This window comes from Symphodus melops (genome assembly GCF_947650265.1).
Source record: "Symphodus melops genome assembly, chromosome: 14".
Taxonomy (NCBI): domain Eukaryota; kingdom Metazoa; phylum Chordata; class Actinopteri; order Labriformes; family Labridae; genus Symphodus; species Symphodus melops.
In genome coordinates, this window is record NC_136704.1 from 12,142,994 (window position 1) to 12,170,588 (window position 27,595).

The 27,595-nt window shown below is 41.5% G+C and overlaps 2 protein-coding genes across 5 annotated transcripts; one reads left to right on the plus strand and one right to left on the minus strand.

Moving 5' to 3' along the window:
- Positions 1-454: 454 nt before the first annotated feature.
- nup58 (nucleoporin 58) lies at positions 455-12,828 on the minus strand. 4 transcript variants are annotated; one of them, XM_079361445.1, is made up of 14 exons: positions 12,339-12,828; positions 11,769-11,935; positions 11,624-11,656; positions 11,256-11,534; positions 10,963-11,131; positions 10,708-10,773; positions 10,195-10,369; positions 9,735-9,814; positions 9,505-9,623; positions 9,196-9,278; positions 8,838-9,039; positions 2,977-3,060; positions 2,289-2,387; positions 455-1,853 (listed from the first exon to the last, which is right to left on the minus strand). In XM_079361445.1, the coding sequence occupies exons 1-14, from the start codon at positions 12,416-12,418 to the stop codon at positions 1,684-1,686; spliced, it is 1,806 nt and encodes a 601-aa protein (XP_079217571.1). In that variant the 5' UTR covers positions 12,419-12,828; the 3' UTR covers positions 455-1,683. The 4 variants fall into 4 exon arrangements, with proteins under 4 accessions (XP_079217571.1, XP_079217572.1, XP_079217573.1 ...); XM_079361446.1 differs by lacking the exon at positions 2,977-3,060 and having other exon boundaries at positions 12,339-12,827; XM_079361447.1 differs by lacking the exon at positions 2,289-2,387 and having other exon boundaries at positions 12,339-12,827.
- Positions 12,829-13,577: 749 nt separating this feature from the next.
- Positions 13,578-23,926, plus strand: mtmr6 (myotubularin related protein 6). Its single transcript, XM_079361444.1, has 15 exons — positions 13,578-13,820; positions 16,716-16,847; positions 18,156-18,318; positions 18,906-19,063; positions 19,313-19,441; positions 19,955-20,089; positions 20,260-20,392; positions 20,483-20,592; positions 21,113-21,238; positions 21,383-21,432; positions 21,551-21,644; positions 21,766-21,872; positions 22,219-22,353; positions 22,461-22,587; positions 23,276-23,926. Exons 1-15 carry the CDS (start codon positions 13,797-13,799, stop codon positions 23,624-23,626), a joined length of 1,974 nt encoding a protein of 657 aa, XP_079217570.1. The 5' UTR covers positions 13,578-13,796; the 3' UTR covers positions 23,627-23,926.
- Positions 23,927-27,595: the final 3,669 nt, after the last annotated feature.

The window sequence follows — 27,595 nt, forward strand, 5'->3', positions numbered from 1 at the left end:
TTTTTTTCAGCCATGTTTTCAGTCCATAAAACATGTAGGCCTATTCATTCTGAATTTAACTTGTTCTTTTGGACATAGTATTTGCAGGGCTGTGATATTCAAGATACACAAAACAAGAACTTTAACTCTGGCCATTCAGGGGACAACTTGAAAGTCTTCAATCTGCAAGGATCAGCTCCAGTGAATCAGGCCCTCATTGTTAGTTTAACGCAACAAAATGATATATTACCTTTACACAGACAATGAATTGCATTGTTCATATTCCAATTTACTAAACTTTTAAAAATAAATTGTTCAGTAATTCCATTTTGTACCACTTAATGTTAAGTCATAAGGCTGTTGCATAAATGTGTCCTAATTGTCCCATTATAGTTGGTTATAGCATATAGAGAAACACAACTGTCTAGAACCAAGTGACACAAATTTAGACAAACACATAAAGACAGACATCCTCCTATGTCAACACAAACATTTATTTAAGTAATGCCACAAACAGGCAAAACATCATATTGAAGATTTTATTATTAAACAGCATCTTGAAAATACAGGTTTACATAGACTGTGATTAGAAAAAAAAAAGTACAACTACCAGTATGAGGTTTTCAAACGTATATGGACAGTTAAAAGAAAAAAAAAACAGAAGATACCCCAAGCACTCTAAACAATTCAGCAAAAACGACAGACCAGAGACAATTTCATTCTTGTGCGATAAGCACACATGCACATTCAAACAATCACTGTCAGGTCATATACACTTGCAAGCACAACATTATCGTAGTACATGTATAAACTGAGTGGATTAGTTGGGATCTGCTTGTGAAATCCCTTTTGAATTCAACTAATTTAACATTTCGTGGGAGCCTCGTTTCATACACAGCATTTCCTCAGTGCTTACAGTGGGGGAAAAACCGTGTTGGAGAAGTAATTGTAAAAAGACGACAAGGATGGACTAGCAAAATCAACACAGGTTATGTGGACTATACAATGGACTATCACAAGACACGAGTCCCCCTTTTACCCCGAACAGAATGTCATCTCTTTCTCAACTTGATATAAAAATAAAACTGTGCTTCCCCAAAAACCCACCCTGGACATTCTCCTGTGACTAAAAAAACTATCAAGGAGCAGATATTACCTTCCACTGACACCTTTGGGCAGGGACTATGCTGTTACCAACCAATTAGGATTTTCCCTTTACTGTATCTTAACCTTTCCCAAACAAGACCTGGACTAAGTCATCATTTCGAGAGGCGTTCAAGTGCAGTCATGCGGTTGAGAGAGTTTGTCTGTAGCAAAATGGAACCATCTTCACTGCCTGTACTGTGTACAATATTAAGAATAAGGAATTCCTGATAAGTAACTGAACAATTTGTGATTTACTCAATTCTCCATATGGCTGGCATTCCCAAAAGCACAAATTAAAGCCTGCAGGCAACTCTTAAGCCAATAAAAAAAATGTTGGTCTGCAGGATCGTCTTCTTTTAGATGATTTAGATGATTATAAATGGGGCATCGCCTGTTGTATTATAGTGGGTTAAATCTCATCTTTGTGGATTTCCTTAATTCGTTCACTGAACTCTTTACCATTATTTATTTGGATTATGAAAGCATTTACATGCTTTTGGGAGAGCAGGCCTTAACCACAAGAAACACAAAGCTGGTCAGCTGGTCAGTCGCAGGGCTCTATCTCTTGCCCCTTTTATTACCAGCAGGGGGTTTCTTGAGCTGGAGAAGGGGCATCCCTGCTCCAAAGCCTGCAGCCTGCTGATTGGACACGCCAAAGGTCAGGCCAGCCGAGGGGTTGAGGCCGGGGTTACTGAAGTTAAAGCCTGAGCTGCTGCTGCTGCCGAAACCTAAAACAGAAGAGGTGGGAAACACAAAAAAAAAATAAAAAAAATAAAAGTGTCAGATATTAAAGTGAAAACAGCTTTCTGTTTTCTCCCGGTGTTAGACCCCATAAACCTACAGCCTATTTTGGCAAAACTGCCAGTGACTTTTCAAAAAGAATGACAAAGCTTTGAGAGGATGATGATGCTGACAAAGTCTTGATCCATCAGAGAGGAAGTCGGAAAAAACGGTCAGATGTCTTCAAATGTCTTTGAAGCTCAGAGAACCCTGACACTGTTTACAGGAAGCTTTTTCAACTGGGTTTCTCATAACAAATTCTCAGGGGGGGAAAAAAAAATCTCAGTCTGTGAAGTAAACTTGCAAACACAAGCCTATTGTAACTGACTATTTGAATTTGGCTCTGCGTGTGAAGAGGGGGGGTATATACATCATGTATGTACCTGCACTCAGACTGCCTCCTGTGGGCTTACTGGTGGAGGAGAAGGCAAAAGAAGACCCCCCAGTCCCCACCCCACCAAATCCTGGCCCACCACCAAAACCTGTGGGAGAGAGTTACATTTAAGTCAGTATGGGCTAAACAAACAGCCCATAGTAGGAATGAATACAAGGAGCAGCGCCTCAGGAGAACGCACAGGCAGGCAAATAGCAAAAAAAAAAAAAAAGAAAAAAAGGAAAACAAATGCCACAATCTTCTCAATACAACACTACGCACAGCTGAATGGTGACGGCGAAAGATGACTCAAAGTAAACTTATGAAAAAGCAAAGCACCGACTTAGTGTGCGTTCAGACCACCTATGCCCACACTGCCAAGTTACTTGCATTGTGGCCTAAGATAGGACATTTGATTTTCAAACCCTGGGGAGTATTTATGGTGTTTTCCTCTCATTAAAGAGATGAATCATTGATTGTGTAACATGTAAAAGTCTGCTCACTCTTCCAGTGGTGTGAACGCACTTCCAACTCTCACAAAAAAAGGAAAACAGAAAACAAACTGCCAAGCACTGACTGCACCACTTTAATCAAACACACACACACTTCCCCACTACCACTTTCATACAGGAGCTAGGAGGTGAGGAGGGAGGGCAAACTGGAAGGGAATATTCATGTAATAAAGCCAGGGGTAATACCTCCAAGGGTAGAAGAGCCCAAACTAGTGCCCACTGCCGAGGCAAAGGGGTTTCCAAACCCTGCCCCCAAGGGTGCCTGGGTCCCTAAGGCACAGAGAGGGCATATGGTTTACTCCTCCGAATGGGTTTCGTGTGGATACAATACGCTCATCATCTTAGGTTAAAATATGATAAGGACACATTGTGTTGCACTTGCACCATTGTTACATATACTTATCTACCTATTTACAATGAAATCACACTTTATGTAAAGAAAAACACAACTCTAAAACATAGGTTATAATTCTACTTTTTTAAAATGGATATACAAGTAATAGAATGCTTGCAATAGCATGTGTAAAAATAACCTTTAAGGTCACATATTAGCCTCCTTTTTAACAAGTTTAAATAAGTGTCATAGTTTGTCGCCAAAAGTCTACTCTGGTTGTGTATTTCAGCCCCGTTTAGAACAGACTGCTTTTGTGTCTGTAGCTTTAAATGCAAGTGAGCTGTGTCTGACCACGCCCCTCCACAAGGGCTTGGCAGCTTTGGCTTTCTTGCATCACGACCAATTGTTTAAGACGGGAAGGCAGACTCAGACAGCAGAACAGACACCCAGCTGTGGGAGAGTCGGCCACTTGGGGGAAGGGTTACTGCCTTTTGTGAGGTCACAAAGGGAAAATCTCCAAACAGCCTGTTTGAGCACACATTTTCTGAAAAGTGGACCAGGCAAAAGACAGAGAGGGCATACTTTTGCATCACTGGGTAGCTTGGAATACAAGCTAAGGACATAAGTGTTTATTTTGCATAATGTGACCTTTAAGCACATGGAGTCTATGAAATGTGCTGTATAATTAAAAGGTGACTTGTAAGTGATTAGTTAGCAGGTAATGTTCTTAACAATTATGCAACTACTCTTCAAACCCTTTTGTGCTTATGTATTGTAAGCAACAAAAAAAAATCATGAAAAGCACAATCCTTTCCATAACTCCAACGTAAATCAATGTGTTAACGGTATTTTGTAGAAATAGACTTTAAGCATCACAGTTATGAGCAGTAGTTGTATCTATTGAAAACTGGCATATGTGCAGCTAGTTCTTTCACTCAGAAACTTGTCTTTTTGTAAAGCTACATGTCAAACTTTTATCTTATCAAATTTTGAGGGGCTTCCAATTGGTCTGCATTGTTAAAACATATTCAGTCGAGAAAGAAACACGGACAAACGTTTCTTCGTTTAAAAACTGATTTATTGTCAATTTTATATGCAATTCCACTTACATAAAACACAAACAAACAGTTTAGAACAGAATTGATTGTTAATTGCTAACTAACTGCTACTGCATTTGACAAGTTTCCAATTTTTCAAGATTTCTGAGAGTGAATGAACTAGCATACGCCAAAAAAAAGAAAAGCATCACACAATTATTGAATACAGCTGAAAAAGGCACACCATATTATATATTAAATATACTGTATTAACAGGCATTGGTTATATAAGTCGAAACACATTCATCTACAAGTAAAAGCACTCGAGATTTCAAAAGAAGAGTGAATTTGGCATCTATGGCTGCCTCAATGTCAACAGGGGAAATCAGTGATGTGGTGTTTCTATTTTCCTCCAAAGAGGAGAAGAACAACCGATGTGGTTTGTGTTTAAACACTTAGCTAGTGTTTGTTAGACAGCCAGAATCTTGTTTGGTGTAATATTTAAGCACACAAAAGTAACTTTAAATGCCGTGTAGTTTGATCAAGTCTTACTGAGGCGAGGTGGCTGTTAAACATACTGAATGAGACTCATCAGACCAGCGTTTTTTTATATTCTTCTCTATTCAGTGATCGAAAATATCCCTCCTACAAAAAAAAACAACTTGCAATAGTTTGACCTCAAGGAGGCCACTTCTTCAAAAATCCACTCAAAACAAATTGTAAGCATCTGAGAAAAGTTCAATGAAATGAATTGGGAAAGAATAAGAACATCAAAAACAGTCCGTAGCAGCCGATCACATCAAAAGATAATCGTGTGGTTTTCTGGGTTTGACTAATCAGGTCTGTTTTTGAGAAATACTGTTCTGAGGCTCAAACTTCGGCAGCAAAAGATTAAAATACGATATGCACACAACTCAATAAAATCAGGAGGCTCAAAATGGATCAGCACTGTGCCAACCTTCAAGAATAAAACTTCAATATTAAATTCCTTCACTTGTTTGAGAAAAAAAAAAAAAGAGGTCGTTCCCGCTGTTGTTTTAGCAATCACCGCTTGCATACATATGAATGAACATTACTGATAATATGATGCCCAACATGTAGGCTTAGTGTACAATCCAGTTCAAGGTCTAGACAACTTTGATCAACAGTTTTTTATCGTCTTTGCTGTGACAGTCTTGACTGGAACGCGGAAGACAAAAGTGTGACTCGACTAAATTTAAAGCTCTGGACAACTTGAGAATCTTCCTCCTCACATACGCCCAGATCGGTTTCTACAAAAAGTTCAGAGTACTTTGGCAGAGGACTGAATCGTCACCAGGAGCAGCTATTCTGTTAATATGCGGCCGCTCCATCAGCAAGTAATCAGTTAGGTTTGAGGACAACTGTAACTAGCAGCAATATTTAGGAGGAAAGAAAAAAAAAAAACTACTGGTACTTTTCTTTCCCCTAAAGGTGTCTTATGTCTAACACCAAGCAACACTGAATCCTTTCCACAGCAAACAGTGGATAATAACAACCCCCAGATAAAGCCAGCCTGACTGTGTCATTACTGCTGAACAACAAAAGAAGAAGTCAGACCAATAGAAAGATTATCCACACGGCCAACAAACCTCTCCAAACTGTTTTCAAACCAAACATCACCGTCTTGGATTAAATACCTGATATAGCAACTTGTGAACAGTGCTTGACATTTTTAATTAGTTTAACTATGTGAAATGATGCACTGACACTGATAGTAGCCCTTGGTGAATTAGCAAAAATCAAGTAATAAAACTATCGCCTCAAACAAACAAACGACTTGATGCCGATTATTTCTGTCACAGGGTAAAATCAGCCTCCTTTCAGCTGAAGATCAAATACTGTAAGTGCAGTCAATCAAAGACACTTTTTAAAGTGGAAATAGTCACTTCAGGTCATTTTATAGTTTGTACCTCAGTGCAGAGTCTTTTGGCAGCTCTCACCTCACGTCCACTGAGGCTCACATCTGTACAAACTTTTCGCTGATACAATCAACACCGTGGCAACATTACAATACCTGGGGCTCAAACAATGTGGCTGGAGTAACGCAACCCAGCTGCATGCTTGGAGTTGTATGTGCTGTGATACTGACCCACCTCCAATATACATTTCCATTCACGGAGGGTTACTCATAAATCACACGATAAAATACAAATAAATAGGTAAATAAATACTCAAATGACCAAAAGAGCCACTGGTTTTAAAACTTAGTCTATGAAATGACCGAGTCAAATACGAGAGAAGAACCACTATTTGGCAACAGGGATGGGCATTTGCTAGATAGTGTCACAATAATCAGTGAAAAAATCGTGCCAACCTCTGAGGTAAATCAATTAGAAAGTGACGCTCAAAGTGGTCTGTTTTTGGACAGCTAGCAGTACACAGGGTTCAGGGGGCGTGTCCAGACTTTTTGGTCTGGGGATGCCCAACTGGGGCACTGATTTGTGCAGGGGTGGCCGGGAGTGTGTGTGAACTAACATGAATGAAACCTTCCGTCCGCACTCATCACGTCGAATCTGCACACTCAAACCTGCGAGCTGCGTGTTGCATCGCAGCCTTATTAGTGGATTTCAGGAGCCGTTCCACCTCTGGCAAGGCAAATAGCTAATCCTGGTTCAGGATTTTGGGGTGGCCAATAAGATTAGAGTGGGGGAGCCATGCCATCCCTGGACACGCCCCTGACAGAGTTATAAAACTGAGTGAGCAGAAATGTGTTTGGTTTGTATGAAATGAAAAAATGGATTAGAAAAAAACCCCAAAAAAAACATGGAGGTGGAGTGCACTTTACGTGGATCTGATCTGACCTACTGTGGCACAGGGCTCGTGTGTGGAGGACTCTAGTGTTGAAAGAATGGCTTAGTGAAATATTCCCCTCCCTTCTTGGCACACACTTCAAAAAACACATTTGGAACAGCTCCTGCTCAGCTATCAAATGCATGTGAATGTTTCAAAAATGATCACACTGAAGTGTCACATTCATTGTCTGGCTAACAACTAGTTGCCATCTGATCTAATAACAGTCAATGCAGTGTAGAGTTTAGGTGTAAAGGAAGCAGCAGAAGGGTTTTTATAACAATTTGCTATGTGAGTACTATTAAGTCATGCTGCTTTTTTAACCTGGTCCAATTTGAATATTGCTTTTTGACTTTTTTAATTTTATCTGCAGTTTTACAAAAAAAGCGACAGCAGAAACATGCTTATATACACATTAGCTTAGTTTGTTTGTTGTCAGTGAGTGCACCGATACGCCTGTAAAATGGCCTACAAACCAAAGCCTACAAAAAAGGCTGAACATTTTGAACACCTCAGAGAGGTGGCAACAATCAGAATGGACACTCCTCTTGAAGGATCGTTTAAAAATGTGGAATAAAACCAAAAAAGGGCATTTGTGTGCCATTGAGTTCTGAGGGGACCAAACCTTAAGTAACCTCCTCTGTTTCTGTGCAACATCACTCTGCTCGGTTGGTCCTGATGCATTTCTATTGACCGAGTCCTACCAAGTGTTGATGTACCAACACACCTCTGACATGCTAATGTCCCAGGAAGAAACGTACAGTAATATGGAGATCAGTCTTAGAGCTGATCTAAACATTGTGAAGACTACTCTTCATTAATATAGTCGTGTTTATTATCAGTGTGTATATACTGGATAGTATGTTGTCATAGCTTACACTTAACTACTATAGCTTACATTTCTTTATCGATGATAGGACTGGCTGTTTTTGCCATTTATTTTTGATGAAATTCAACAGTTCAAATATTTAGAGTGTGTTTGAAACAGGGCCTTCTTTGTAAGACCTTGAAGAAGAGAAGCTACGTGCTTCATTAACAATGGCGACACAAACTTGATCAATTCAGCACATAAAGTTCACGAGTCCCGTCTTTTCACTGACTTGGGTGTCTGATCAAATCAAGGCTTCTCTACTACAATGTAGAGACTTCTCTACAGGTCAACTGAAGAGAGAAGGTGTCACAATAAATGTACATCTTTCACACCGACTCGTTACCCAGGCAACATCGTAGAACATATTTTATAATCATCAACAGATGAACCAAATTCTGCCTCATCATTCAGAGCGCGAATGTTCACTACATGTATCTAAATCACACAGGCCTTTACATAACAACCTTCAAGAAGTCGGCTCATTTCAAGCATCCATTGGATAATAATGAAAGAGATTCCTTACTACAATGACTATCAGCCTCACACATGTGCCCTCACATCCTACTAGAGATGGCACATAGAGAAAAAAAAAAAAAGGTCGGTTATTTAGCCCTACTGATTCTTCAAAGTGTTCGTAGGTGAAAGGGCTTGGCACCCACACTGGCAGATTCTGGTGTTCACCTATAGAACGTGCTCACGCTGTATTTCTGTGAGGTGGATTTGTGATTTCTTTATATGGACACAGACACTAGAGTTTGGCACCAGCTAAGGCTTACTTTTTATTCTTTGAACCCCCGTCCCCCTTCTGACCTTTCACCTATCACAAGTGACTTCTTTAAAAAAAAAAAAAAAAAAAAAGTATAATAATACAAACGCGAAATGTACACATCCTGTCCTTTCCGAAATGTATTATTAAATGTGTCTCTCCCCTCCCTCCTTTCTTTCTTTTTAGGGGAGAGGTGGAGAACTTTCTAGAACTTGTAGGCAGTCAGACCTGGAGTTGGCTGCTGTTGCTGGGTCAACGTGGCTGCCATGGCAACCGCTGCAGCGTTGGGCACATTGGAGAATGGCGCAGGTCCAGTCGTGACTCGAGGCGCACTCTGCCACTTCCTGTTCGACGAGCGTTTGGACTCAAAGACGTCTGTGGAGTCTTCAAGGAAGGCCCGGCGGTAGGAAAGGTACTGGTGCTTCAAGATCTGCGACATCGAATGGAAGCACAAGAAGAGAAATTAATTCATGTGGGGTTTTCTTTTTACAGATGTACAAACTATTTGATTCACACATTTCACACAATGCTGAGCCGACGAGGATACTGAATCCTTTTCAGACCGAGCTGAAAGAACAGAACGAACCTTCACATTCTCATTGACAGACTGGAGCTGGGCAGCCTGAGCCACAAATGTCTGATACAACTTCTGCATAGCCAAAGTCAGGTCTGCAAAAAAAATGACATCGACAGTGTCATGTTACGAGGGGGTGAAACAGTGAAAAGCAAAAAACAAGACCTGACATGAAATATTTCCATATAATTCTGTAACACTGTCCACAGCAAACAGGAGCAGGAAGAAGAAAACAAATGATACCTGACTGATCTGTACTTTTCTGCTTAGAGCCAACAGTATTTTATTTATTATTACAAAGTAGATAAATAGTCCTCTTACCCTGAGGAGTGATGTGGGAGCCACTGCTCTGTGTGGTCAGGTGGTTCTCCAGTTCTTCTATCTGCTGCCTGTACTGCTGCAGCTGCACCTCAAACTGCTCTATGAGGCTTCGGAAATAACTAAACACAAAACATACATACAGTTGAGTTTACCCTGTCCACTAGTTTCTCCTTGACTTCAAATACGGTACATCTGATAGCACTGCTCGGCACTAAGTTGGGACGACTTACTCTGATGGTGCAGTATTTTCATGTTGAAGTCCGGGGGGAGTTTTCTGGGTACGAAGTGCGATGTCAGCGTTTTTCAGCTCCTTAAGAAGAAAGGTCAGAGGAAGGTCACAGACAGATATGTCTTTCTGGAAATAATGTTCCAAATCATTAAATTATGCTGAGCAACAGATTCAGTTCAGAATGTAGGCAACTAAATTCTTCTGATTTTGTTGAAAGAGACACAAAAGCGTCTCTAGCTCAGAACAGATTTTAGAAAAACATCCAGCTTGGTGAAGAACTGTACTTAATGTGTAACCGTCTTTACATACATGATGTGTCGGATATGTGGACCAGTTTACTGCATTTGAGGAATACAGTGTGGAGATATAATCTTACTGACAAAGGGCCGCTAACAGTTTAAAACAGGACTAAAAGGACATGAGCACATATAGCATTGTGTCTATTAAACTGCTCCTGTTACCTGTGCTGTCTCCAGCTTCAGCTTGTCGATGGCCAGCGCCTGGCGCTGCAGGCCGCTGGCGCTGACAGAGAGAAGCTGTTTCAGGCTCTTGATGTCATCTTGCACTTTTGAAATGGCCTTCGACGACATCCTGCTGATGTCCTCCTGAACCTGCTTCTGGTCTTTTACAAATTTTCTATAAAAAGGACACAAGCCGTTAGATACGACTCAGACAATGCTAATCATTTTCCAGAAACACATTATAAACATTGCACCAGGTATTTGTATTTCTAAAAATAAATTTATTATAAAAGTTATTGCCATGTTGTTTGTTATTTAATTCTGTTTGTGATTCATAACCACAAACTTCTTGAGATAAACAGACGTCGCAGCTTCTTGGTTCTAGGGTGCTTCTCGCAATGTCAACAACACTGTCCATCTTTAAACACATAAGCCAGATCTAACTAAATGATATGCACTAGCCGTTGACACGACAGTCATTGAGAAAATACACAAACACACACACACACTTACTGGAAATTCTCGACATCCTGACATATGACTGGCGGCAGGTTTTCATCTTTTAAAGCTTTACTGTCCCTGAGGGAGAGAAACAGTGTTTTTCATGGGTTATATGCTCTGATCACATGTAGGTCAACATGATAGGTAGCCACTGAGCTAAATGGTTGTTTACACTTTCTTAAACTAAAGTATGGGCAGATCTGTACTGTCACAACAATCATTCACATTGAATGAAGAACCATAAGCATGAGTGTCAGTTAGCCTTACTGAGCATTAGCTCCAGATGACGCATCACTCTTGTTCTCAGAGGACGTGCTGAAGTCTACTCCACCCAGGCCCAGGCTGGGGGCAGGTGCTGCTGATACCGCTGTGGAGGTAGCCAGCAGAGAGCCCAACGTTAACCCACCAGCACCCCCGAGCGTGGTCTGACCCAAACCTGCAACATCAAGAGAAAGAAATACGTTGTAACACTGTGGAGAACTACTTCTGACTCAATCGTGAGACGTGACTTGATCATCAGATATTAGCATGTTGACAAGCACAGGCTGTTTCCAGCTCACCTGTAGACGCAGTGCTGGAGAAGAGGCCCCCACCCAGAGATGGGCCTGTAGACGCTGCTGCTGCTGTGGTTGTTGTGCCACCAAGGCCGAGCATGAAGCCTGCTGCTGCAGGCTGCTGAGGAGCTGTAGATGTCAGCACAGAGCCAAATGATAAGCCTGCCCCTACTGGGGCTGATGTGGAGGTGGTAGAGGTGGTGAGGGAGAAGGGTGTTGCTGAGGCGGTGGGCTTGTTAAAGGCCAAGCTGAAGCCAGTGGATGCAGCTGTAGAGGCTGGAGCACCTGAGAAAACATAAATGAAGAAACTGAGGTGTAAACCTGTTTTCAGTGTGGGGGGGTTGAAGATAAATATTTAAGGACTACAGACTTACCCAATGTAAGGCCTGTCGTAGGGGCACCGGCACCTGAAAAAGGATGATATTAAATAGAAAGGTCAAAGCCAATTACAAAGGCATTTATTTGGCGTTATTCGTTTGTGGGGTTGGTTTTTTTTGTATAAACATGCACATTTATTACTTGAGGCAGGTGTGTTGAAAGAGAATCCTCCAGTAGGTTTCTGACCAAAGAGACTTCCTCCCAGGCCTAGAGATGGGGTCGTGCTGGTCATGGCAGCAGCAGGATTTGTAGCAGCTGTACCCAGAGCTGCTCCAATAGAGAAACCTCCAGTACTGGCCGCAGGTGCACTAAAGAGGAAAAAAAGCAGGGCGGTCAGTGACATCAATTCATTTTACAACGCCAGAGTCAAGTAGAAATCCAAAAAGCAAATACCCCGTCATTTACAGTAATGCAAACTGGACAGTTTTTCACGGCTTTGTTTTTTATAAGTTCTGCTAAACAGATCTTAATAACAAAAATAACATGCCTTCCTCCATTTTTTATTCTCTGCTAAAAAGACAGTGAGCCAAAACTCCTGATTGTTTTTAAGACAGAGCTGTGCATACTTCTATAAGAGTGTTCTTCATGAATGTGTTGTACCTCTAAAGTAACGTGTAGAGAATTTAATACTGTCTACATTTGTGCAAGCAAGTTCAATTGTCAATTCTGGCTAAGCTAACATTAGCTTAGCTGTGTAAATTGTGTCGTTACCTGGTTACGGCCCCAAATGCGAATCCCCCTCCAGGGTTAGCGGAAGCGAGGGTTCCTGTTCCAAAGTTAAAGCCCGACATTTTATCTTATCAGGACACTCATGTAATAATAACAGCAGGCTGTTCGCACTTCAGCTCCACATGTAGATACTCGGCGTACAGCCTAGCATCACAGCTAACTCGTTGACGTTAGCTTAGAAGGGTGCCCGCGTGAGGGCCAAATCCGCTGTCTCGTCTCCACTCAAACATTTATGGACGAACACAAAACCAGACCACTTCCACGTCACTCCGTGTTGTTTTTGAATAGTGTTCCTTTGGTTTTTAGAAACTTAAAGGTGCCAAACAAAGCAGGTGTCCTCGCATGGTGCTACTTTTCCTATTCCCCGCCTGGTATTCCCCGTATGCTGTTGCATTTCGGGTAATCTTTTTACCTTACTACATTTCCCGTCACCGCATTACTTTTTTTACGTCCCATGATGCTTCAGACATGCGCAATGTGCCGCTTTGATCGTTTCCAAAAACGTCAATGAAGGTTCCGGCCTACCTTTCATAATAAAATACTAAATAGGCCTACAAGGCTGGTGTGTACTGTATGTATAAAAACAAGAAACCATTGAGTTTCACCATCTTATTGTTTTTGTTTACAGTTTGGCACCTACATTATAGAACCATATCTTTTAAAAGTGTTTAATTCAATGCAATGATCTTCTTAATATCATAATATTTCAAACTGAAATAGTAGGGTGTCTTTGAACAACACCTCAATTTTTTTCGCCATTATCTGAAGCTAAATTCTTGCAGGAACTGGGAGTTAAATTCAGTTAAATCTATGACTGTATAACACCTTGACATCCCATCCCACACTCCAGCAGTGACAGTTCTTTGGACATGTTGATTTCTAGCCACTTTGTTTCTGATTGTATTTTTTTTAAATTGATTTCGACAGTTTTCGTAATTGATCGTAGGCCTATGTGTGTCTTTGCTTGTTTAATGTCCCTGTAATCTCAGCTGCACAGGACATGATGGAAACCCCCATTTCCACCAAGAATGAATAAATAAAGGTTTGAAATAAATGTAGCCTATTTAGGATATTATAATTCTTTAAAATTGTCCTTAATGTGGACAAAGCAAGGTAACTTTCAGGTAAGCATACAACAAGTTTACACAGAAAATCAGATCCTTTGGGCTCACCTTGCAGGGATAATATTTAAAGTGGACGATCTGCCTGCAGAAGCTCGTGCTTTTACTTCGAAAATCCCACACTCCATGTGTTGTCGTGACTGTGGAAGTCTTGACGCGGATGGAGGAGTGAATAATTGACAATAAACACATATCGTATGCCTCCGTCAAAGTGCAGCTGTGTGTAAAGCACTTTGAGATATCATCACATCAATGATACAGTCATCTTTTAAAGGCGTCGTTTGAGGCTGGTCGCTGTCAGCGGTGTCTACTCGGACAAATGGAGCATATCCGCACTCCAAAGGTAGCTAACATTTTCGAGCTCATTGCAGACGAATAGGATACAGCCAGTAGCTCGGCCTGTGCTCTGCTGAATGGTTTAGTAATATTAAAGTGTGGTAGCGTTTACCAGCTATGAAAGTTTAGACTGAACATGTGTGGCTCAGTATGACAGGCTGAAGTGTCAGACGTGACGAGCATCACTGAGCTGCTGTTTTGTCTTTTCCGGTTCAGCAGATAGCTGAGCTTCCTCTTTATATGCTAACGCCACGTTAATGTTACACTAAGACAAGCAGCCCTTCAGTGTGATAGAGCATCAAATTGTCTATGTTTTATTGTGCAGAAGTTCATGCGGAGGGATGTAGCCTATATTTATTTAAATTCAATAATGTTTTAGGGCATGAATGCAACTTTCTTGACTGTTTTTAACCTCTTGTATTGACTTGATATTGTTTTTTTTCTTAATCGGTGGTTTATATTGGCATAACGCATAAATCAAATGACATACTGAGAAGTAGCACTCCCTGCTTCCCAAGCAGAAAATCTGAAGAACAAACATTACATAAGGATTGTTTCAGCACCACTTTGTGTTGAGACTGCACTAACTCCACAAATCTTCCATAACAGCCTAAACCGCTTGTCTAATCAGAGATTTCACAACATTAAGAGGGATTCATATTATGTCTCTGCCAAAACCTTGATTTTTATTATTCTGCATTCAGCCACTATGTCTAGAAAATGACATTTTTCTATACTAACTCATGGCATTTATGTGTTATACGACATGTGGAAATCCTGCCTCCAGTACTCCTACATGTGTGTCTGCCTCTCTGTTAGTGACGGTGTATGTGTTGCCTTGTTTTTATGTTACTTATTGATGTACTGACACACATGAGGTGTCATTACACCGTGGACACGGATCAGGATGTTTTCAGCATAATTACTTTAATGTATTGTATTCCACTGGCCTTAAAGAAAGAAATAATGAGAGGGAGGGGGCTCTTAGGTCACGAACTGTGGTGTTACAGAAAATGTTGGAGCCCTTACAGACTCTTTTCTGACGAGGAGAAATCACCGCCCTTTACACTCACCTGAACTACTGCTCAGCAGACGAAAGCCTTGCCAGTGCATTTCTGGACTCTCCTGGGACAGACCTCTGGATTCTGACGTAGGCGTAGTGAAATGATCCGCTCACGATTCAACGCTCCTTAATGCGTTTTTAACCAGCAAAGCACTCTTGTGTATCAGACACTTGTCACTCTATTAGTCCTACCTGAGACTTGAAGCTGCAGCAGTGTTGCTTGTCCATTTTCGTGATGAAGCAGATCATTTTCAAGATTGACACGAGAGGTCCGAAAGTTCAGATGTGCTCTGGCCTAATGGCACGTATGTAACCACGGTGATTGAGAGCATCTCTTTTGTAAACGGATACACATCACATCTTTGCTCTCCTCTTGAGACGTAGCGCTCCATTTTGTTCCATTAAGTCAAGTGGTTGGTCTGAACTGAGACTGCTGTGGTTCGTCCACACTCTGTTTCTCCAGTGTGTGGACGTATACACCCTGAAGGCAACAGAGACGACGTCACCGTCACGTTCAGGTGTCTTTAAATGCACCATTAAAACACACGCGGGTAATAGAATAATTGTGCACCGCCCGTGATGCACTGTGACACGCTGCGCTCAGGAGGGTGTGGCTGCAGGCTGGTTGTTGGCGTTGCCTCACTCTCTGTCTTTCAGTGGTGTGCTTGAGGTTAAACTGCAGAGGAGGGCATTGTTGCTTTTCAGAATGTGTGAACTGATGTTTTCACTTTCAAAATTAAATAAGAATGCAGCCGTATTTTTTTGCGTGCAATAATCTTTGCATTGGGAAAGAAAAAAATAGTTTGGACTTGATAAGTGAACATTTTGTTTGTCAGCTGAGATTGTCTCATGAATAAACCTTCTTCTCTTTGCAAATGTTTATTTTCTTTATTTTTTAATTTTTTAAAGAGGAGCTCAATCATTCTAGCAGACGAACCCTGATCGAGCCTGCATAGAAGTGTGTCCGTGTCAGTGACAGAGACGTGTCCTGCAGGTTACAGGGGGACAGAGTCTGTCATTCATCAAATCCTCTCTGAGAATAACAGGAAAGCAGAGATAAGGGGAGAGGATGTCAACTAGAGCTGCTGCTGCTGCTGCTCGTTTGATGAATCATGGATTTGGGAATTTCGCAGTGCCAGCAGTCTTCATTTCTTTTGGCAGCAGATTGTAAATGACTGGTTAGTAACAGTCATTAGAAAAGCACGCACGTCTTATTTTGAAAGGATTTGAGAAGAATGCAACAGTCGAGACGGCACGTGTACAGTCAGAGAGTTACACATTACACGAGCCAAATCTGGTTTTGTCAAACCAAAAGGTATGACCATCTTAATTTCTTTTTTTAGCGCTTGTGGACCATGACCATTTTCCTGTGTGAAAAAGTGTGACTTAGGTAAATATTTACCCGAGGGGAGCTCAGTGTGTGTGTGTGTGTGGAAGAAGCTTTGCAAGAGCAGCATTATTTGAGGTCGGGGAAAAAAAAGGGGGAGTTTGACGTGAGATTAATGCGTGCACGACGTTTGTTCCGAACGTCTAGTAAATACATTAAGGACGCTTGTCTTTTCAGGTGCAGAAATCTCTTGTTAGTCTCATTATACGGGAGCTGGCAGCTGAACATTATTAGGCCCAGGTGGTCAGGATTAGTTGTCCTGCCAGCTGGAGCGACAGTGCCAAGAAATGCCACTTGACATTTGTCTGCCAGCTTTCAGTCTGGTTAGCAAAATCCTGCCTTCTCATTTCCAACAAATCCAACCTAACTGAAGAAATGAACCTGTCGTCTCACTGCAGGCCTGACGTCCATTTAAGCTGTGCTACCTGTGTGTGTGTGTGTGTGTTTTGCAGGTGGAGCAGGTGCGACTACTCGATCGCTTCAGCAACAAGTCCACAAATGGCACGCTGTACCTCACTGCTACACACCTCATCTTCGTGGAGAGCAACTCAAACAACTCGACATCTGCGGGACAGGAGGTCTGGGTGAGTCCTTTAGGTGCTGACTGCATCCTGCCAGTGTTACGGGTGTCAAGTACATGTAACCGGAGGGGGGAATTTCTCTCCAAAACATGGATAACTCCAACCATGCACACAGGTTATAAACAAACTCTTCACTGAAGCTCATTCAACAATATGGATCTTTTTTTTTTTTTTTCAGTTCTTTATCGTCTTTTAGTCGGCAATATTTTGTTCATGCACGGCTACATTTAAAGGAAATAAACAGCAACTCTCTGAAGGTCTTGTGTCTCTGCAGTCACAACAAAGTTGACATCAACATGAAAAGCAGAGGGAAGTGTGTGCATGTGTTGGGTAATAGGAAGAGCGAAGGAGGAAGTGGATTTCCTAAAGTGAAAGAAAGCCGTCCCGTTAGCTCCCACTGATTGAGTTATTGTCATCGTTTTTGAACACGACAGTGACAAAGTGAACGAACAGGAGCGCGTCCTCAAACCAGGAGTACTTCGCTCAGCGTGCTTTTCCATGTTGGTATCAGCACGGCGTCTTTGCACTTCTGTGTTTTTTTCTTTTCTTTTCTTCTGCACACTTGGTGAATCTGATATAATCAGCAGCACTTTCTGAATGTCTTATGTGATTCAGTGAGCGTCACACTCTACTTCGATAACCGCAGTCGCTGACTGTTCTGCAGGGTGGAAGGAGTGTGGTGGTTTAAAACACTTTGTGCAGCAGAGAGAGAGAGAGAGAGAGAGAGAGAGAGAGAGATGCATAAACTGTTGTTGTGCCTTATGAAATATTCAAGAACGTTTTCAAGAGTTTCTGTCTCTTAGCAGCTTGCAGAGTGTGTGTGTGTATCAGAAGTCATTAAAGATGCTAATGAATGTGCATCTTTATGATTTCCTGCCGTTTGACATCCCTTTGGAATATAACCTCACTTCATTAAGTGCGACGATGTGCCGCCTTCGTCCTCCTTGCCCTCCGTGCTGTCTGATGTTAAAAAGATTTATGGTCACATTATGATGATGTGGGGTAAACTCCAAGCTCTTTGTAACTCCTTTCTCGTAAAAGGCCCGATTGAGTCATATCTGTGTGTCCTTTTATGTACTTCAAAGACATTAAGTGATTCATACGTTAACATGACACAAACGCTTCCTCTACTGCATCAAACATCTGACTGCATCGATGTCTACTAGAGGTCAGATAAAGGTGACCTAATGTCAGTCTGCTTAAATAGATCAAAATGATGTCTTACTCTGTCCTTGCCTATTGAACCCGTTTCTGTTTTTTTCAGGGGGGGGGGTTTAACTATCCCTAACTTGTACCCTTCTTCTTCTGCAGATCTTACATCACCACATAGCGTCTGTGGAGAAGCTCTCCCTGACCACCACCGGTTGTCCTCTGGTCATCCAGTGTCGCAACTTCAGGCTGGTTCATTTCGTGGTTCAGAGAGAACGAGATTGCCACGACATTTACAGCTCGCTGCTGCGTCTTCTACGGCCTGGTGGGTTTGAGCCACCCTGTTGCCTGACTGTAGCACACCTTTACTTTTTTTATTTTTTTTAATAAAGATTTATTTTGGGCATGTTTAGCCTTTATTATAGAGGGAGGACAGTGGATAGGAGAGAGGGTGGGGATGGACATGTGGATGGTTTGCTCCGTGTAACGGGTCGGATGCCGCCCACATGAGGACTAAAGCCTTGATGCATGGGCACGCACGCACTGCCACTGCGCCACCAGCACCCCCGCACACGTTTACCTTTTGAATAGTTTCTTTGACATAAACGTAAACCAACATTTAATAATGGGCACCAGAAATCAGAAACTTCTAAATAGAGAGAGATTAAATAGAGAGATTTTAACCTGATGACTATATTTCAAAAAACTCAGGAGACTTGGATTTGGTTTACCAAAAAATATGTTTGTATTAGAAAATAAATAGTAAGAAAAATAAAATGACCCAATAACCCAAATATTTAATTCTAAGTTAAAAAAAAATGTCATCAAAATAAAGTTCTTCATCATCAGTTAATAATGAATCTTGATTGTGTGTGTCGTGTTCAGGCTCTTTCTTGTCTTTCCTTTGTGCAGTGTCCTATGAGGAGCTCTATGCGTTCTCCTACAACCCCAAACAGAATGACCAACAGAGAGAGGAAGGGTGGCAGCTCATCGACCTGGGGGCGGAGTTTGAAAGGATGGGCGTGCCCTGCGACCAATGGCAGCTCACCGACGTCAACAGAAACTTCAAGGTAGGAAATGTAGCAGCGAAGGACACATGCTCTGTCTCGTTGCTGTTTAAAGTATTGTTGAGACATTTGACACGTACTGTAATTCCAGTATCTCCTCTGTAAAGGTCTATCTGAGTCCTGACTGTCTGTGTTGTTGTCCCAGTCGTGTTAGCATCACGTTAAAGCAGTTTTAGTAAAGAACTAGAGAGAAAAAAACCGAATCATGTTCTCACTGCGTTTTGAGTGTGTATTGTGCGTTTGGTTCTCCAGGTGTGTGAGACATATCCACGGGACTTGTATGTTCCCATCACAGCCAGTAAGCCAATCATTGTGGGCAGCTCGAAGTTCCGGAGCAAAGGACGCTTTCCTGTGCTCACATACTTCTACCAAGAAAAGAAGGTGAGCTGGAATGCGTCTTCAGTGCTTTTTACATGTTTACATTTTGCATACTGAGATTGTTGTAGTTTATATTCAGAATGTCAGGAACACTCTTCACTCCTCTTCCATGCCTTCATTTGCAACTTCAGGATCCAGTTTTTGCCTTAAAATCGTCTTTAAACACGAGACCAGTCCTCTTCAGGTGGATAATTTGTGTTTAGCGAGGGCTACAAATAATTAATTAATTAAAGGCACAATGTGATCTTTTTAAAGGGACAAACGGCGATTCATCACCTCCCAGAATGCCTTAGGATAAAAGGGATTTGGAGGATGTTTGTTCTCCACTAGGTGGTGCTAGAGGGCAGACGTGTGCGCTCTTCGGGTTATACTGATGTGAAGGGAGTGTCTGTGATAATGTGCAAAAGTGAAGATTGTGGCCTTAAGATAAGCGTTCAGGAAAGTGTCACACTTTCATCATAGTGAAAGTGTTTTGATGTACTTGTTGGGATCGCTGTCCTCTGTTCACCCTGACAGGCGGCAGTGTGTCGATGCAGTCAGCCCCTCTCTGGGTTCAGCGCTCGATGCTTAGAGGATGAGAGCCTTCTGCAGGCCATCAGCAAGGCCAATCACAACAGCCGATTCGTCTACGTCATGGATACCAGGCCGAAGGTGACAGCCAAAAACGAATGCAAGATTGATTCACATCTGAAGTTTTGACTTTGATTCTTTGGGTCCAAAAACTGAAATTAGTTGATATGTTAAGTTGTACTAAGTGCGAAAGTTCAGCACAAGTCTGGAATTATTTAGTAAAATGTGTTTGGTTTTTTTCTGCCCTGCAGTTGAATGCACTGGCTAATCGTGCGGCTGGTAAAGGCTACGAGAACGAGGACAACTACTCCAACATCCGCTTCCAGTTTGTCGGCATTGAAAACATCCATGTCATGAGGACCAGCCTGCAGAAACTCCTCGAAGGTTAAACACATGTTACGCATAAAAGAAGAAGCACTAACAAAGTAGTTCATAAGAGGATAAAACTGAAACCACTCTCTCCGTGCCTCTCAGTGATTGGGACCCGGTCTCTGTCCATGAGCGACTACCTCGTCGGCCTGGAAAGCAGCGGCTGGTTGAGACATATCAAGGCTGTTGTAGATGCAGCTATCTTCCTCACCAAGGTTAACGCGGTTTCCTCTTCTAACCTCTCATACCGAAAGTGAAATGTGGAACATAAATAATGTTTAAAACCCACATCTCTCCCGTCATCATCTTCTTTTTCTGTCTTTAGACTTTAGACTTTCTTTATAGTCATTCAAATGTGAACTTAACAGTGCAGATAAAAACACAATTTTGTTGCATTGGCTCGTAGTGCAAAATGAAAAAAAAACAGCATCAGGTACTTACATAGGGTAAGTAGTATTTACAAAATAAGGTGCAGATATAAATAGATATAAAAACAAACAATAAAAACAAAAGCTATGTGTGAAATTACTGCAGGTTTTATTATTATTGCATGTTTTTTTTTTGTGTGTATCTTATTGTTGTCTTTTTTACAGTCCAGTGAGGTCATCCAGTTGTGAGCATTTGAAGGCTTTATTTTTTTGTTCCGTCTGAGGACAGTTATATCTTTAAACACAGTTGTCAGCTGTCACTGACGGCTGGGTGTCTATTGTTGTCTGTCTTCACTTTTGTCTCCAGGCGGTGACAGTGGAGGGAGCCAGTGTGTTGGTTCACTGTTCAGACGGATGGGACAGAACCGCCCAGGTCTGCTCACTGGGGGCGCTGCTCATGGACCCTTACTACCGCACCATCAAGGGCTTTATGGTACACACACACACACACACACACAGACACACACACACACACACACACACACACACAGATAATGGAGCTGATTCAAAAAAAGAAAAAAGATTGTTTTCCTCTCTTAGATGTGTGTCTCCCTTTAAACTTTTATTTGTCTACCAGGTACTGATAGAGAAAGACTGGATCTCTTTTGGCCACAAGTTTGCAGACAGGTGATGTTTCAACTGGATCACTTAGGACTTAAAATCATTCAATAAGAGTCACACGTGGCTCTTTATTTTAAATGCACTGTTATCACTGTTATCATGTATTACATTTGGTACCTTTTAGGTGTGATCAGTTGGATGGGGATCCAAAGGAGGTGTCTCCTATCTTCACCCAGTTCCTGGAGTGTGTCTGGCAACTGACAGAGCAGTTTCCACAGGTACCTGAGAATGCGTTCGCTGTGTGGGACAGGTTCACAGTACTTACGGAGCCTAATTGTCTTACAACGTGGCAGGATGTGTTGCCCTGCGTTTGTTTCATGATAATTCTCTCCTCCGTAGGCGTTTGAGTTCAGCGAATGGTTCCTGCTGCAGATTCATGAACATGTCCACTCCTGTCAGTACGGAAACTTCCTCGGCAACAATCAGAGACAGAGAGAGGAGTTGCAGTAAGTCCCACCGAGAGTCAGTTCAGGGGACTCCATTTATAACCTTCCTGACACTTATCCTGTTTGACTGTACCTGTCGCCAAACTATTTGTTTTAATGTTTTTTTTGCTGGTGAGGTCACTGCCATAATCGAACTCTAAACTAAACTAAAGATTTGTAAATATAGCCTTCAACACTTAAACCTTTAGCCGATCTTTGATTATTGAAAACACCACAAGGGGACTCATGTTCTATTTATATGTGTGAAAAAGGAAAAACAATTCCTCCTTTTGTAGACTTAAACAATCCAACCCTCCAGAGTGTTTGTCAGTTCCTGTCTTTAAATATCTCTCTTGTGTTGTTCCAGGCTGAGAGAGCGAACGCACTCACTCTGGGCTTTTCTGATGAGTGAAAAACAGAACTACTTGAATCCGTTCTACAGCCCTGCTTACGCCGACTCGCACCCTGTGCTGGCACCGTCGACCCTGCCCTACAACTTCAAGTCAGTCCTTACGTGGTCACACTACCGTGCTGTAGTCGTCCACATTCTTCTCGATTGGGAGTCTTAATCTTTGCTTTGTGTGCACACTTTGTTTTTGTTTTTTTAAGGTTCTGGAGGAACATGTACCACCAGTTCGATCGCTCCATGCACCCACGCCAGTCCATCCTCAAAACCATCCTGACTCTGAGAGAGAACAGCTGCAAGGCCGAGAGCACGCTGCAAGCACTGGAGAGTGTGAGTTCACACCCAGTCAGTCTCCCTTTAGAGCAAATGAGGCAGGCAAAATAACAAAACAGAAACACATGTTAGCAAGACACAATGAAATCTCTTTCACCGCAAACTACATCCTCAGATTGAGTCAGTAATTGAAGAAAGGCAGGAACGTAACATCATAAGCTTCGGCTCGTTAGGATTTATTGTTGTACGAGATTCCATTGTTTTTGCTCCGTGTAACTAATTAAGTGCTGAAGGCGAAAAGTTTCCATTGCGCAAAACTCAACATAAAACTGATCATCTGAGACCACGTGTTTATCATTGTGCGGATAACAAAGTCTTCTCGTGATATCGAGGGGGGGAAACAAAAAGCAGAGAAAGAGACATCCATTATTTTTGAGATAATGAGGGAATTATCTTGTTCCTCGGCGATGAATGTTGTTGTCTCGGGATGAAGTAATTGCAAGCAGCTGCTTTCAGTAGCTGCACATTTCTCTTGTTCTCCGAAAAGATTGTAAGTAGAAGCGCATAAATCCCGACAAGACACTCAAGCTCAGACATTTAAATCTTGGAAATGTTTAATACTTAAATTAAGAATAAACATTGCCCCTGATTCCCACCCTGATATACAGCTACTTTCTCAGAGGAATTCAAACTTGAATTCGGTTTATAAATCAGACTGTCCCTTTCTATTTCCTCCTCCATCCAGCGGCTTCAGCAACTCGGCGTGACCCCGATCGTGACTTCCAACCCCCCTGCCCCACCTCCCACCAGAGATCAGCGTTCGAGCACCCTCCCGCCGCGTCCAGACTCCCTCATTCTCGGGGCACCCATCAACCACAAAGAAGTGCAGCAACAGCAGGAAGACGAGGAGCAGGAGGAGGTGGGCGAGGAGGCCACAGAAAGCTTCGACACGGAGCGGACAGTAGAGGGCAGCAGTGGTAGCGAGAGCAGGAAGCAGAGCTACGGCGAGCTGGATGGGACATACAGCGGTGAATTGGCGAAAGAAGAGCCAGCTGTTGTCAGTCTGGAGTTTGGAGTGGCACGCATGACCTGTTGAGACCAAACAGGGGGATTGTGGGATTGTTAGGGATGGGCACTACTGAGTGAGAGAGATTATTGAAAGCGTGTGGCGGGGATGCTGTCGCTCTGTTTGTGATAACGTGCTGATTACGCAACAGCCCTCAGTGGGCCAAGTGGATGAAATTGTATTTCTGTATAGTCTCAATGTTAATGGGAAGCCTATTATTATGTCATAAACTGCACCTATAGGAAAAGGCTTGTTTTTTTATGAATGTTGAAAAGCACTATAAAGAATTAATGAATAGAACAAGTGAATAAATTCATGCCAAACAAATGTGTCTCCTTGTTTGTTCAGTGTCACTGCTGTTTTAACTTTTTTTTTTTTTTTTTAAACGCATGACTTTAATCCTCAGTACAAAATCATATATTTTCCACATGTAAACAAACAGATAATCTCTTTGTTGGCACTGGAAATATTTAAATCCCAACAAGGCTACAATCCTGGATTTTTTTTTTATTCAACTTGCTTTTCATATTAGACTGATTATAATTGGAACCCCTGGCCTTGACATCAGGAAATATAATGTATATGAACACGGAAGCTGACTTAAAATCACTGTTTTTGGCACCGGAAATATTTCATTTTACCATAATACTACAATCCAGGATAATCTGAATGTTGAGTGTGGCCTGAGCTGATTCTGCTCCAATTTGACTGATTGAAAATAAAATGTCAAATCCGACATCATGAAAGATAATCTAGCACTGTGAGTGATGCTGAACCAAAAGTTCAACTGCACCACTTGCTGCATCTAAGTAAACGGTTGTTTCCTGAGAAACGACTGGTCGCGGTCATTATCTCAGACATGCTTTGACCGGTGGACAAAGACGTTCAGACACTGAAGAGCCTCATTTGTTAACTGTCACCCTCATTGATCATTTAATCCTATTTTACATCTCACATTGAACAGATAATCTGATTTAGTGATGAGCATTGATCCTGAATCCTATTGGCAATGTCAGCCTTCCACCACAGTGACTTATTGTTTATGACAGCTGACCCAGAGCCGGGGTCACTGTGGCAGATGACAACGGAACAAGAGGTGTGCTCATGGAGACTGCTTCTGTAATCACCAGTGAGTGCTATATTATGATGAAAACATACAATGACATGTTCATTTTTGTTTTCTTTTTCTTATTTAAGTCCAGAAAAATCAAACTCAGCAATGAACCCAGCCTGTTCCAGTTGGCATCATTGGATAGGATTATTGTATCTGCTTAGTCTTGATGTTAAAATGCATTTCCATGTACTTATATGTGCATTTTTGTGCAGGATTATTATTACTGAATTCAGGGGACTGAATTCAGACCAGAAGTGGTCTTTAGGTTAGAGCCAGAGGGAGTGTTTTTGCTCTCATTTTTATTTTATTTTAGATCCTGTGTAATTTCCAGGCTGAGGTTGTAGCAATGCTCCAAATCAGAGCTCTGAACAGATTTTGAGATTCATTAATCAAGGAAACATTTTCCTCTATCGAACTCCCGCAGTGGGACATGAAGGATGTCAGGATGAGGTACTCTCTGCAGACTCATAATAATCTGCACATATTTCATTTGTACTGCGTGTTGCCCTCACTACACCAGTCAGTGTTCACTCTGCTGTGTTTTATCCAGCCTGTGAGCTTTTAAATACTTTATGGAATTTGTACTTGCAGCATTCGCAGCGAACCAGTTCCTGCTTGATCACCATTCTCTTCTCCATCCTCACTGACTGTCGAAACAAATGGACTTCTGTCCTCAAACAAATAAACACACAGCAGTCAGACAGTGTCTATTAGCTTCGAACAAACCACTGTCTGTGAATAGTATAAGCTTTGAATAAAGATAAACTGGCAGTGCAGCGTGTCTTTTATACCCTCTTTCTTCAAGGCTCAATACTCCTTATATTTACAGAAAAGGGGAACATTACTGAATGCATAAAGTATCCACACATGTAGCAGTGATGTCAGGAAGAGGGTAAGCAAGCAAAAACAACATTGCAACTTTGATAATATTTATTTATTTTGTATTGTATGTAATTATCATTAAGAAATGTTATACAATAGTATCTTCCTACTCTTTCCACATATATAGTTTTTATAAATGAATAAATATTTAAAATGACCTGGTGGCAGCACTAACATGCATCAAAATATCATTAACAAGATCAGTCATATTGCTGTAATACTAATTTCAGTCTGATTAATAACCAGTGAAAAACTCCTTACAGGAGCTTAAACAGAGGTCATTTGTTCCAATTAAATGAAAAGGTGCATTGACGATGCAGTAAAATTAGACAGTATTTTCTTTACATCAGTGTCTCTTTAAGGTAACTTATCATCTACATATGGAATGGTGACAAAGTCGTCAATCAGTTCACCTCTGGTGGTGGTCACTAATGTCTCTTTTAGCGGAGTCTTCCGGTAGCCTACTTGTGCATCTCACCTCACATTAAACTTTGAGAAGTCTCTTCCACTGTAGAGCGGCTGAGGGCTCTCCCAGGGCTCTGAATCATTCAGATTAGTGCTGCACGCCATGCTTGCAGAACACTCCTGCAAGCAGGGAGGAAATGTACTTACTCTCAAAATAAACACATCTAGTACACATGCAAAATGTCTATGTGCACACAGAAAGCTCACATGCGTACTTTATCAAATATGTACTTACACTGTATGTAGATGCTGATCTCTCTCTATATATACAGTATATCTTGCTCTGACCTTCGTCTACGGTCTCATACTAGTCCTTTCAGAGCTCAGACACTTCACTCAGGAAAATGATCATCCTGCGTTTATAGTCCAATTTTGACATAAATTACCATGACATCAAAGGTTTTTTGGCTTTTCTTATTACATTGCAGTAGTGTAGCAATGTCCTCGATCACAGGTGCTTCATGCAAGCCAAAATTCTTTCTGAGGGTGGGGCAGAGGTAGAAGATTTATTTATTTGCATTTTGAATTTAATACACTGTATATTTAATCAAAGGCACATGGGGTATTATTTCTCAGTCACTCTGAAGTCTGTGAATAAATAAAACTAAATGACATGACATTTCTCCAATCATCAGAACTGCTTAATTTTTATCTGATTTATCAAATCAGTTTCTTAATCTCCCTTGTGTTTCCCCACCTCTGAAATCCATCACTCTGAAGTAAAACAGCTTACCTGCTGCAGTGAATCGATCTTATACAGCAACTTTTGGATAAAATGAACTACAGGGAGGGCGGTTTGGCGGTTGGGGGGGCTGGAGAGCAGGTGCAAAGGGGGTTGGGGGGTAGTGCATTATACCTCAATGCAATTGAATAGGCATAAAGCAAGAATGGATAAACTAGGCACATCATGTTGTGTCATCAGCCCTTTGAATACTTTGTCATTCGAAGCTGCTCCTCCTATTTGCTTTCTTCTGTGATTTATTTAATTTCACTTTAAAACGTATGTGTCAGATGTTTTTTTTTTTTTTTGAATATAGCCAATAGAATTATAGTCACATGTAGACCTTTTCCTCAGAAGAAATGATATTATTGTTGGCTCAAGATTCTGAAACTGTGTGTTCCAGGGAATGGATAAATATAGCAGGGGTATGGACACAAATAAAACATTTTGGATATTATTATCTTTGATTTTATGAATCATTTTGAGCTGAAGGGGTTATGGATCTTTGAGCTATAGGAAAAAGGTTGAAAACAGTCATATAAACATTGTTTACAGCCTTTGGAATGTAAAAGTGGGGAGTCTTAGCTTAGACGGCTTATTAACAATAAGTACTGCTGCCTGTTAATTACTAAAGTAACAAAAGAGCACAGGGGGTAATCCTGGGCTGTTTAATACTTAACACACACTTACACAAACAAGAACATTTGTGCTGACATACCAAACACACACACACACACACACACACATACACACACACACACACACACACACACACACACACACACACACACACACACACACACACACACACACACAC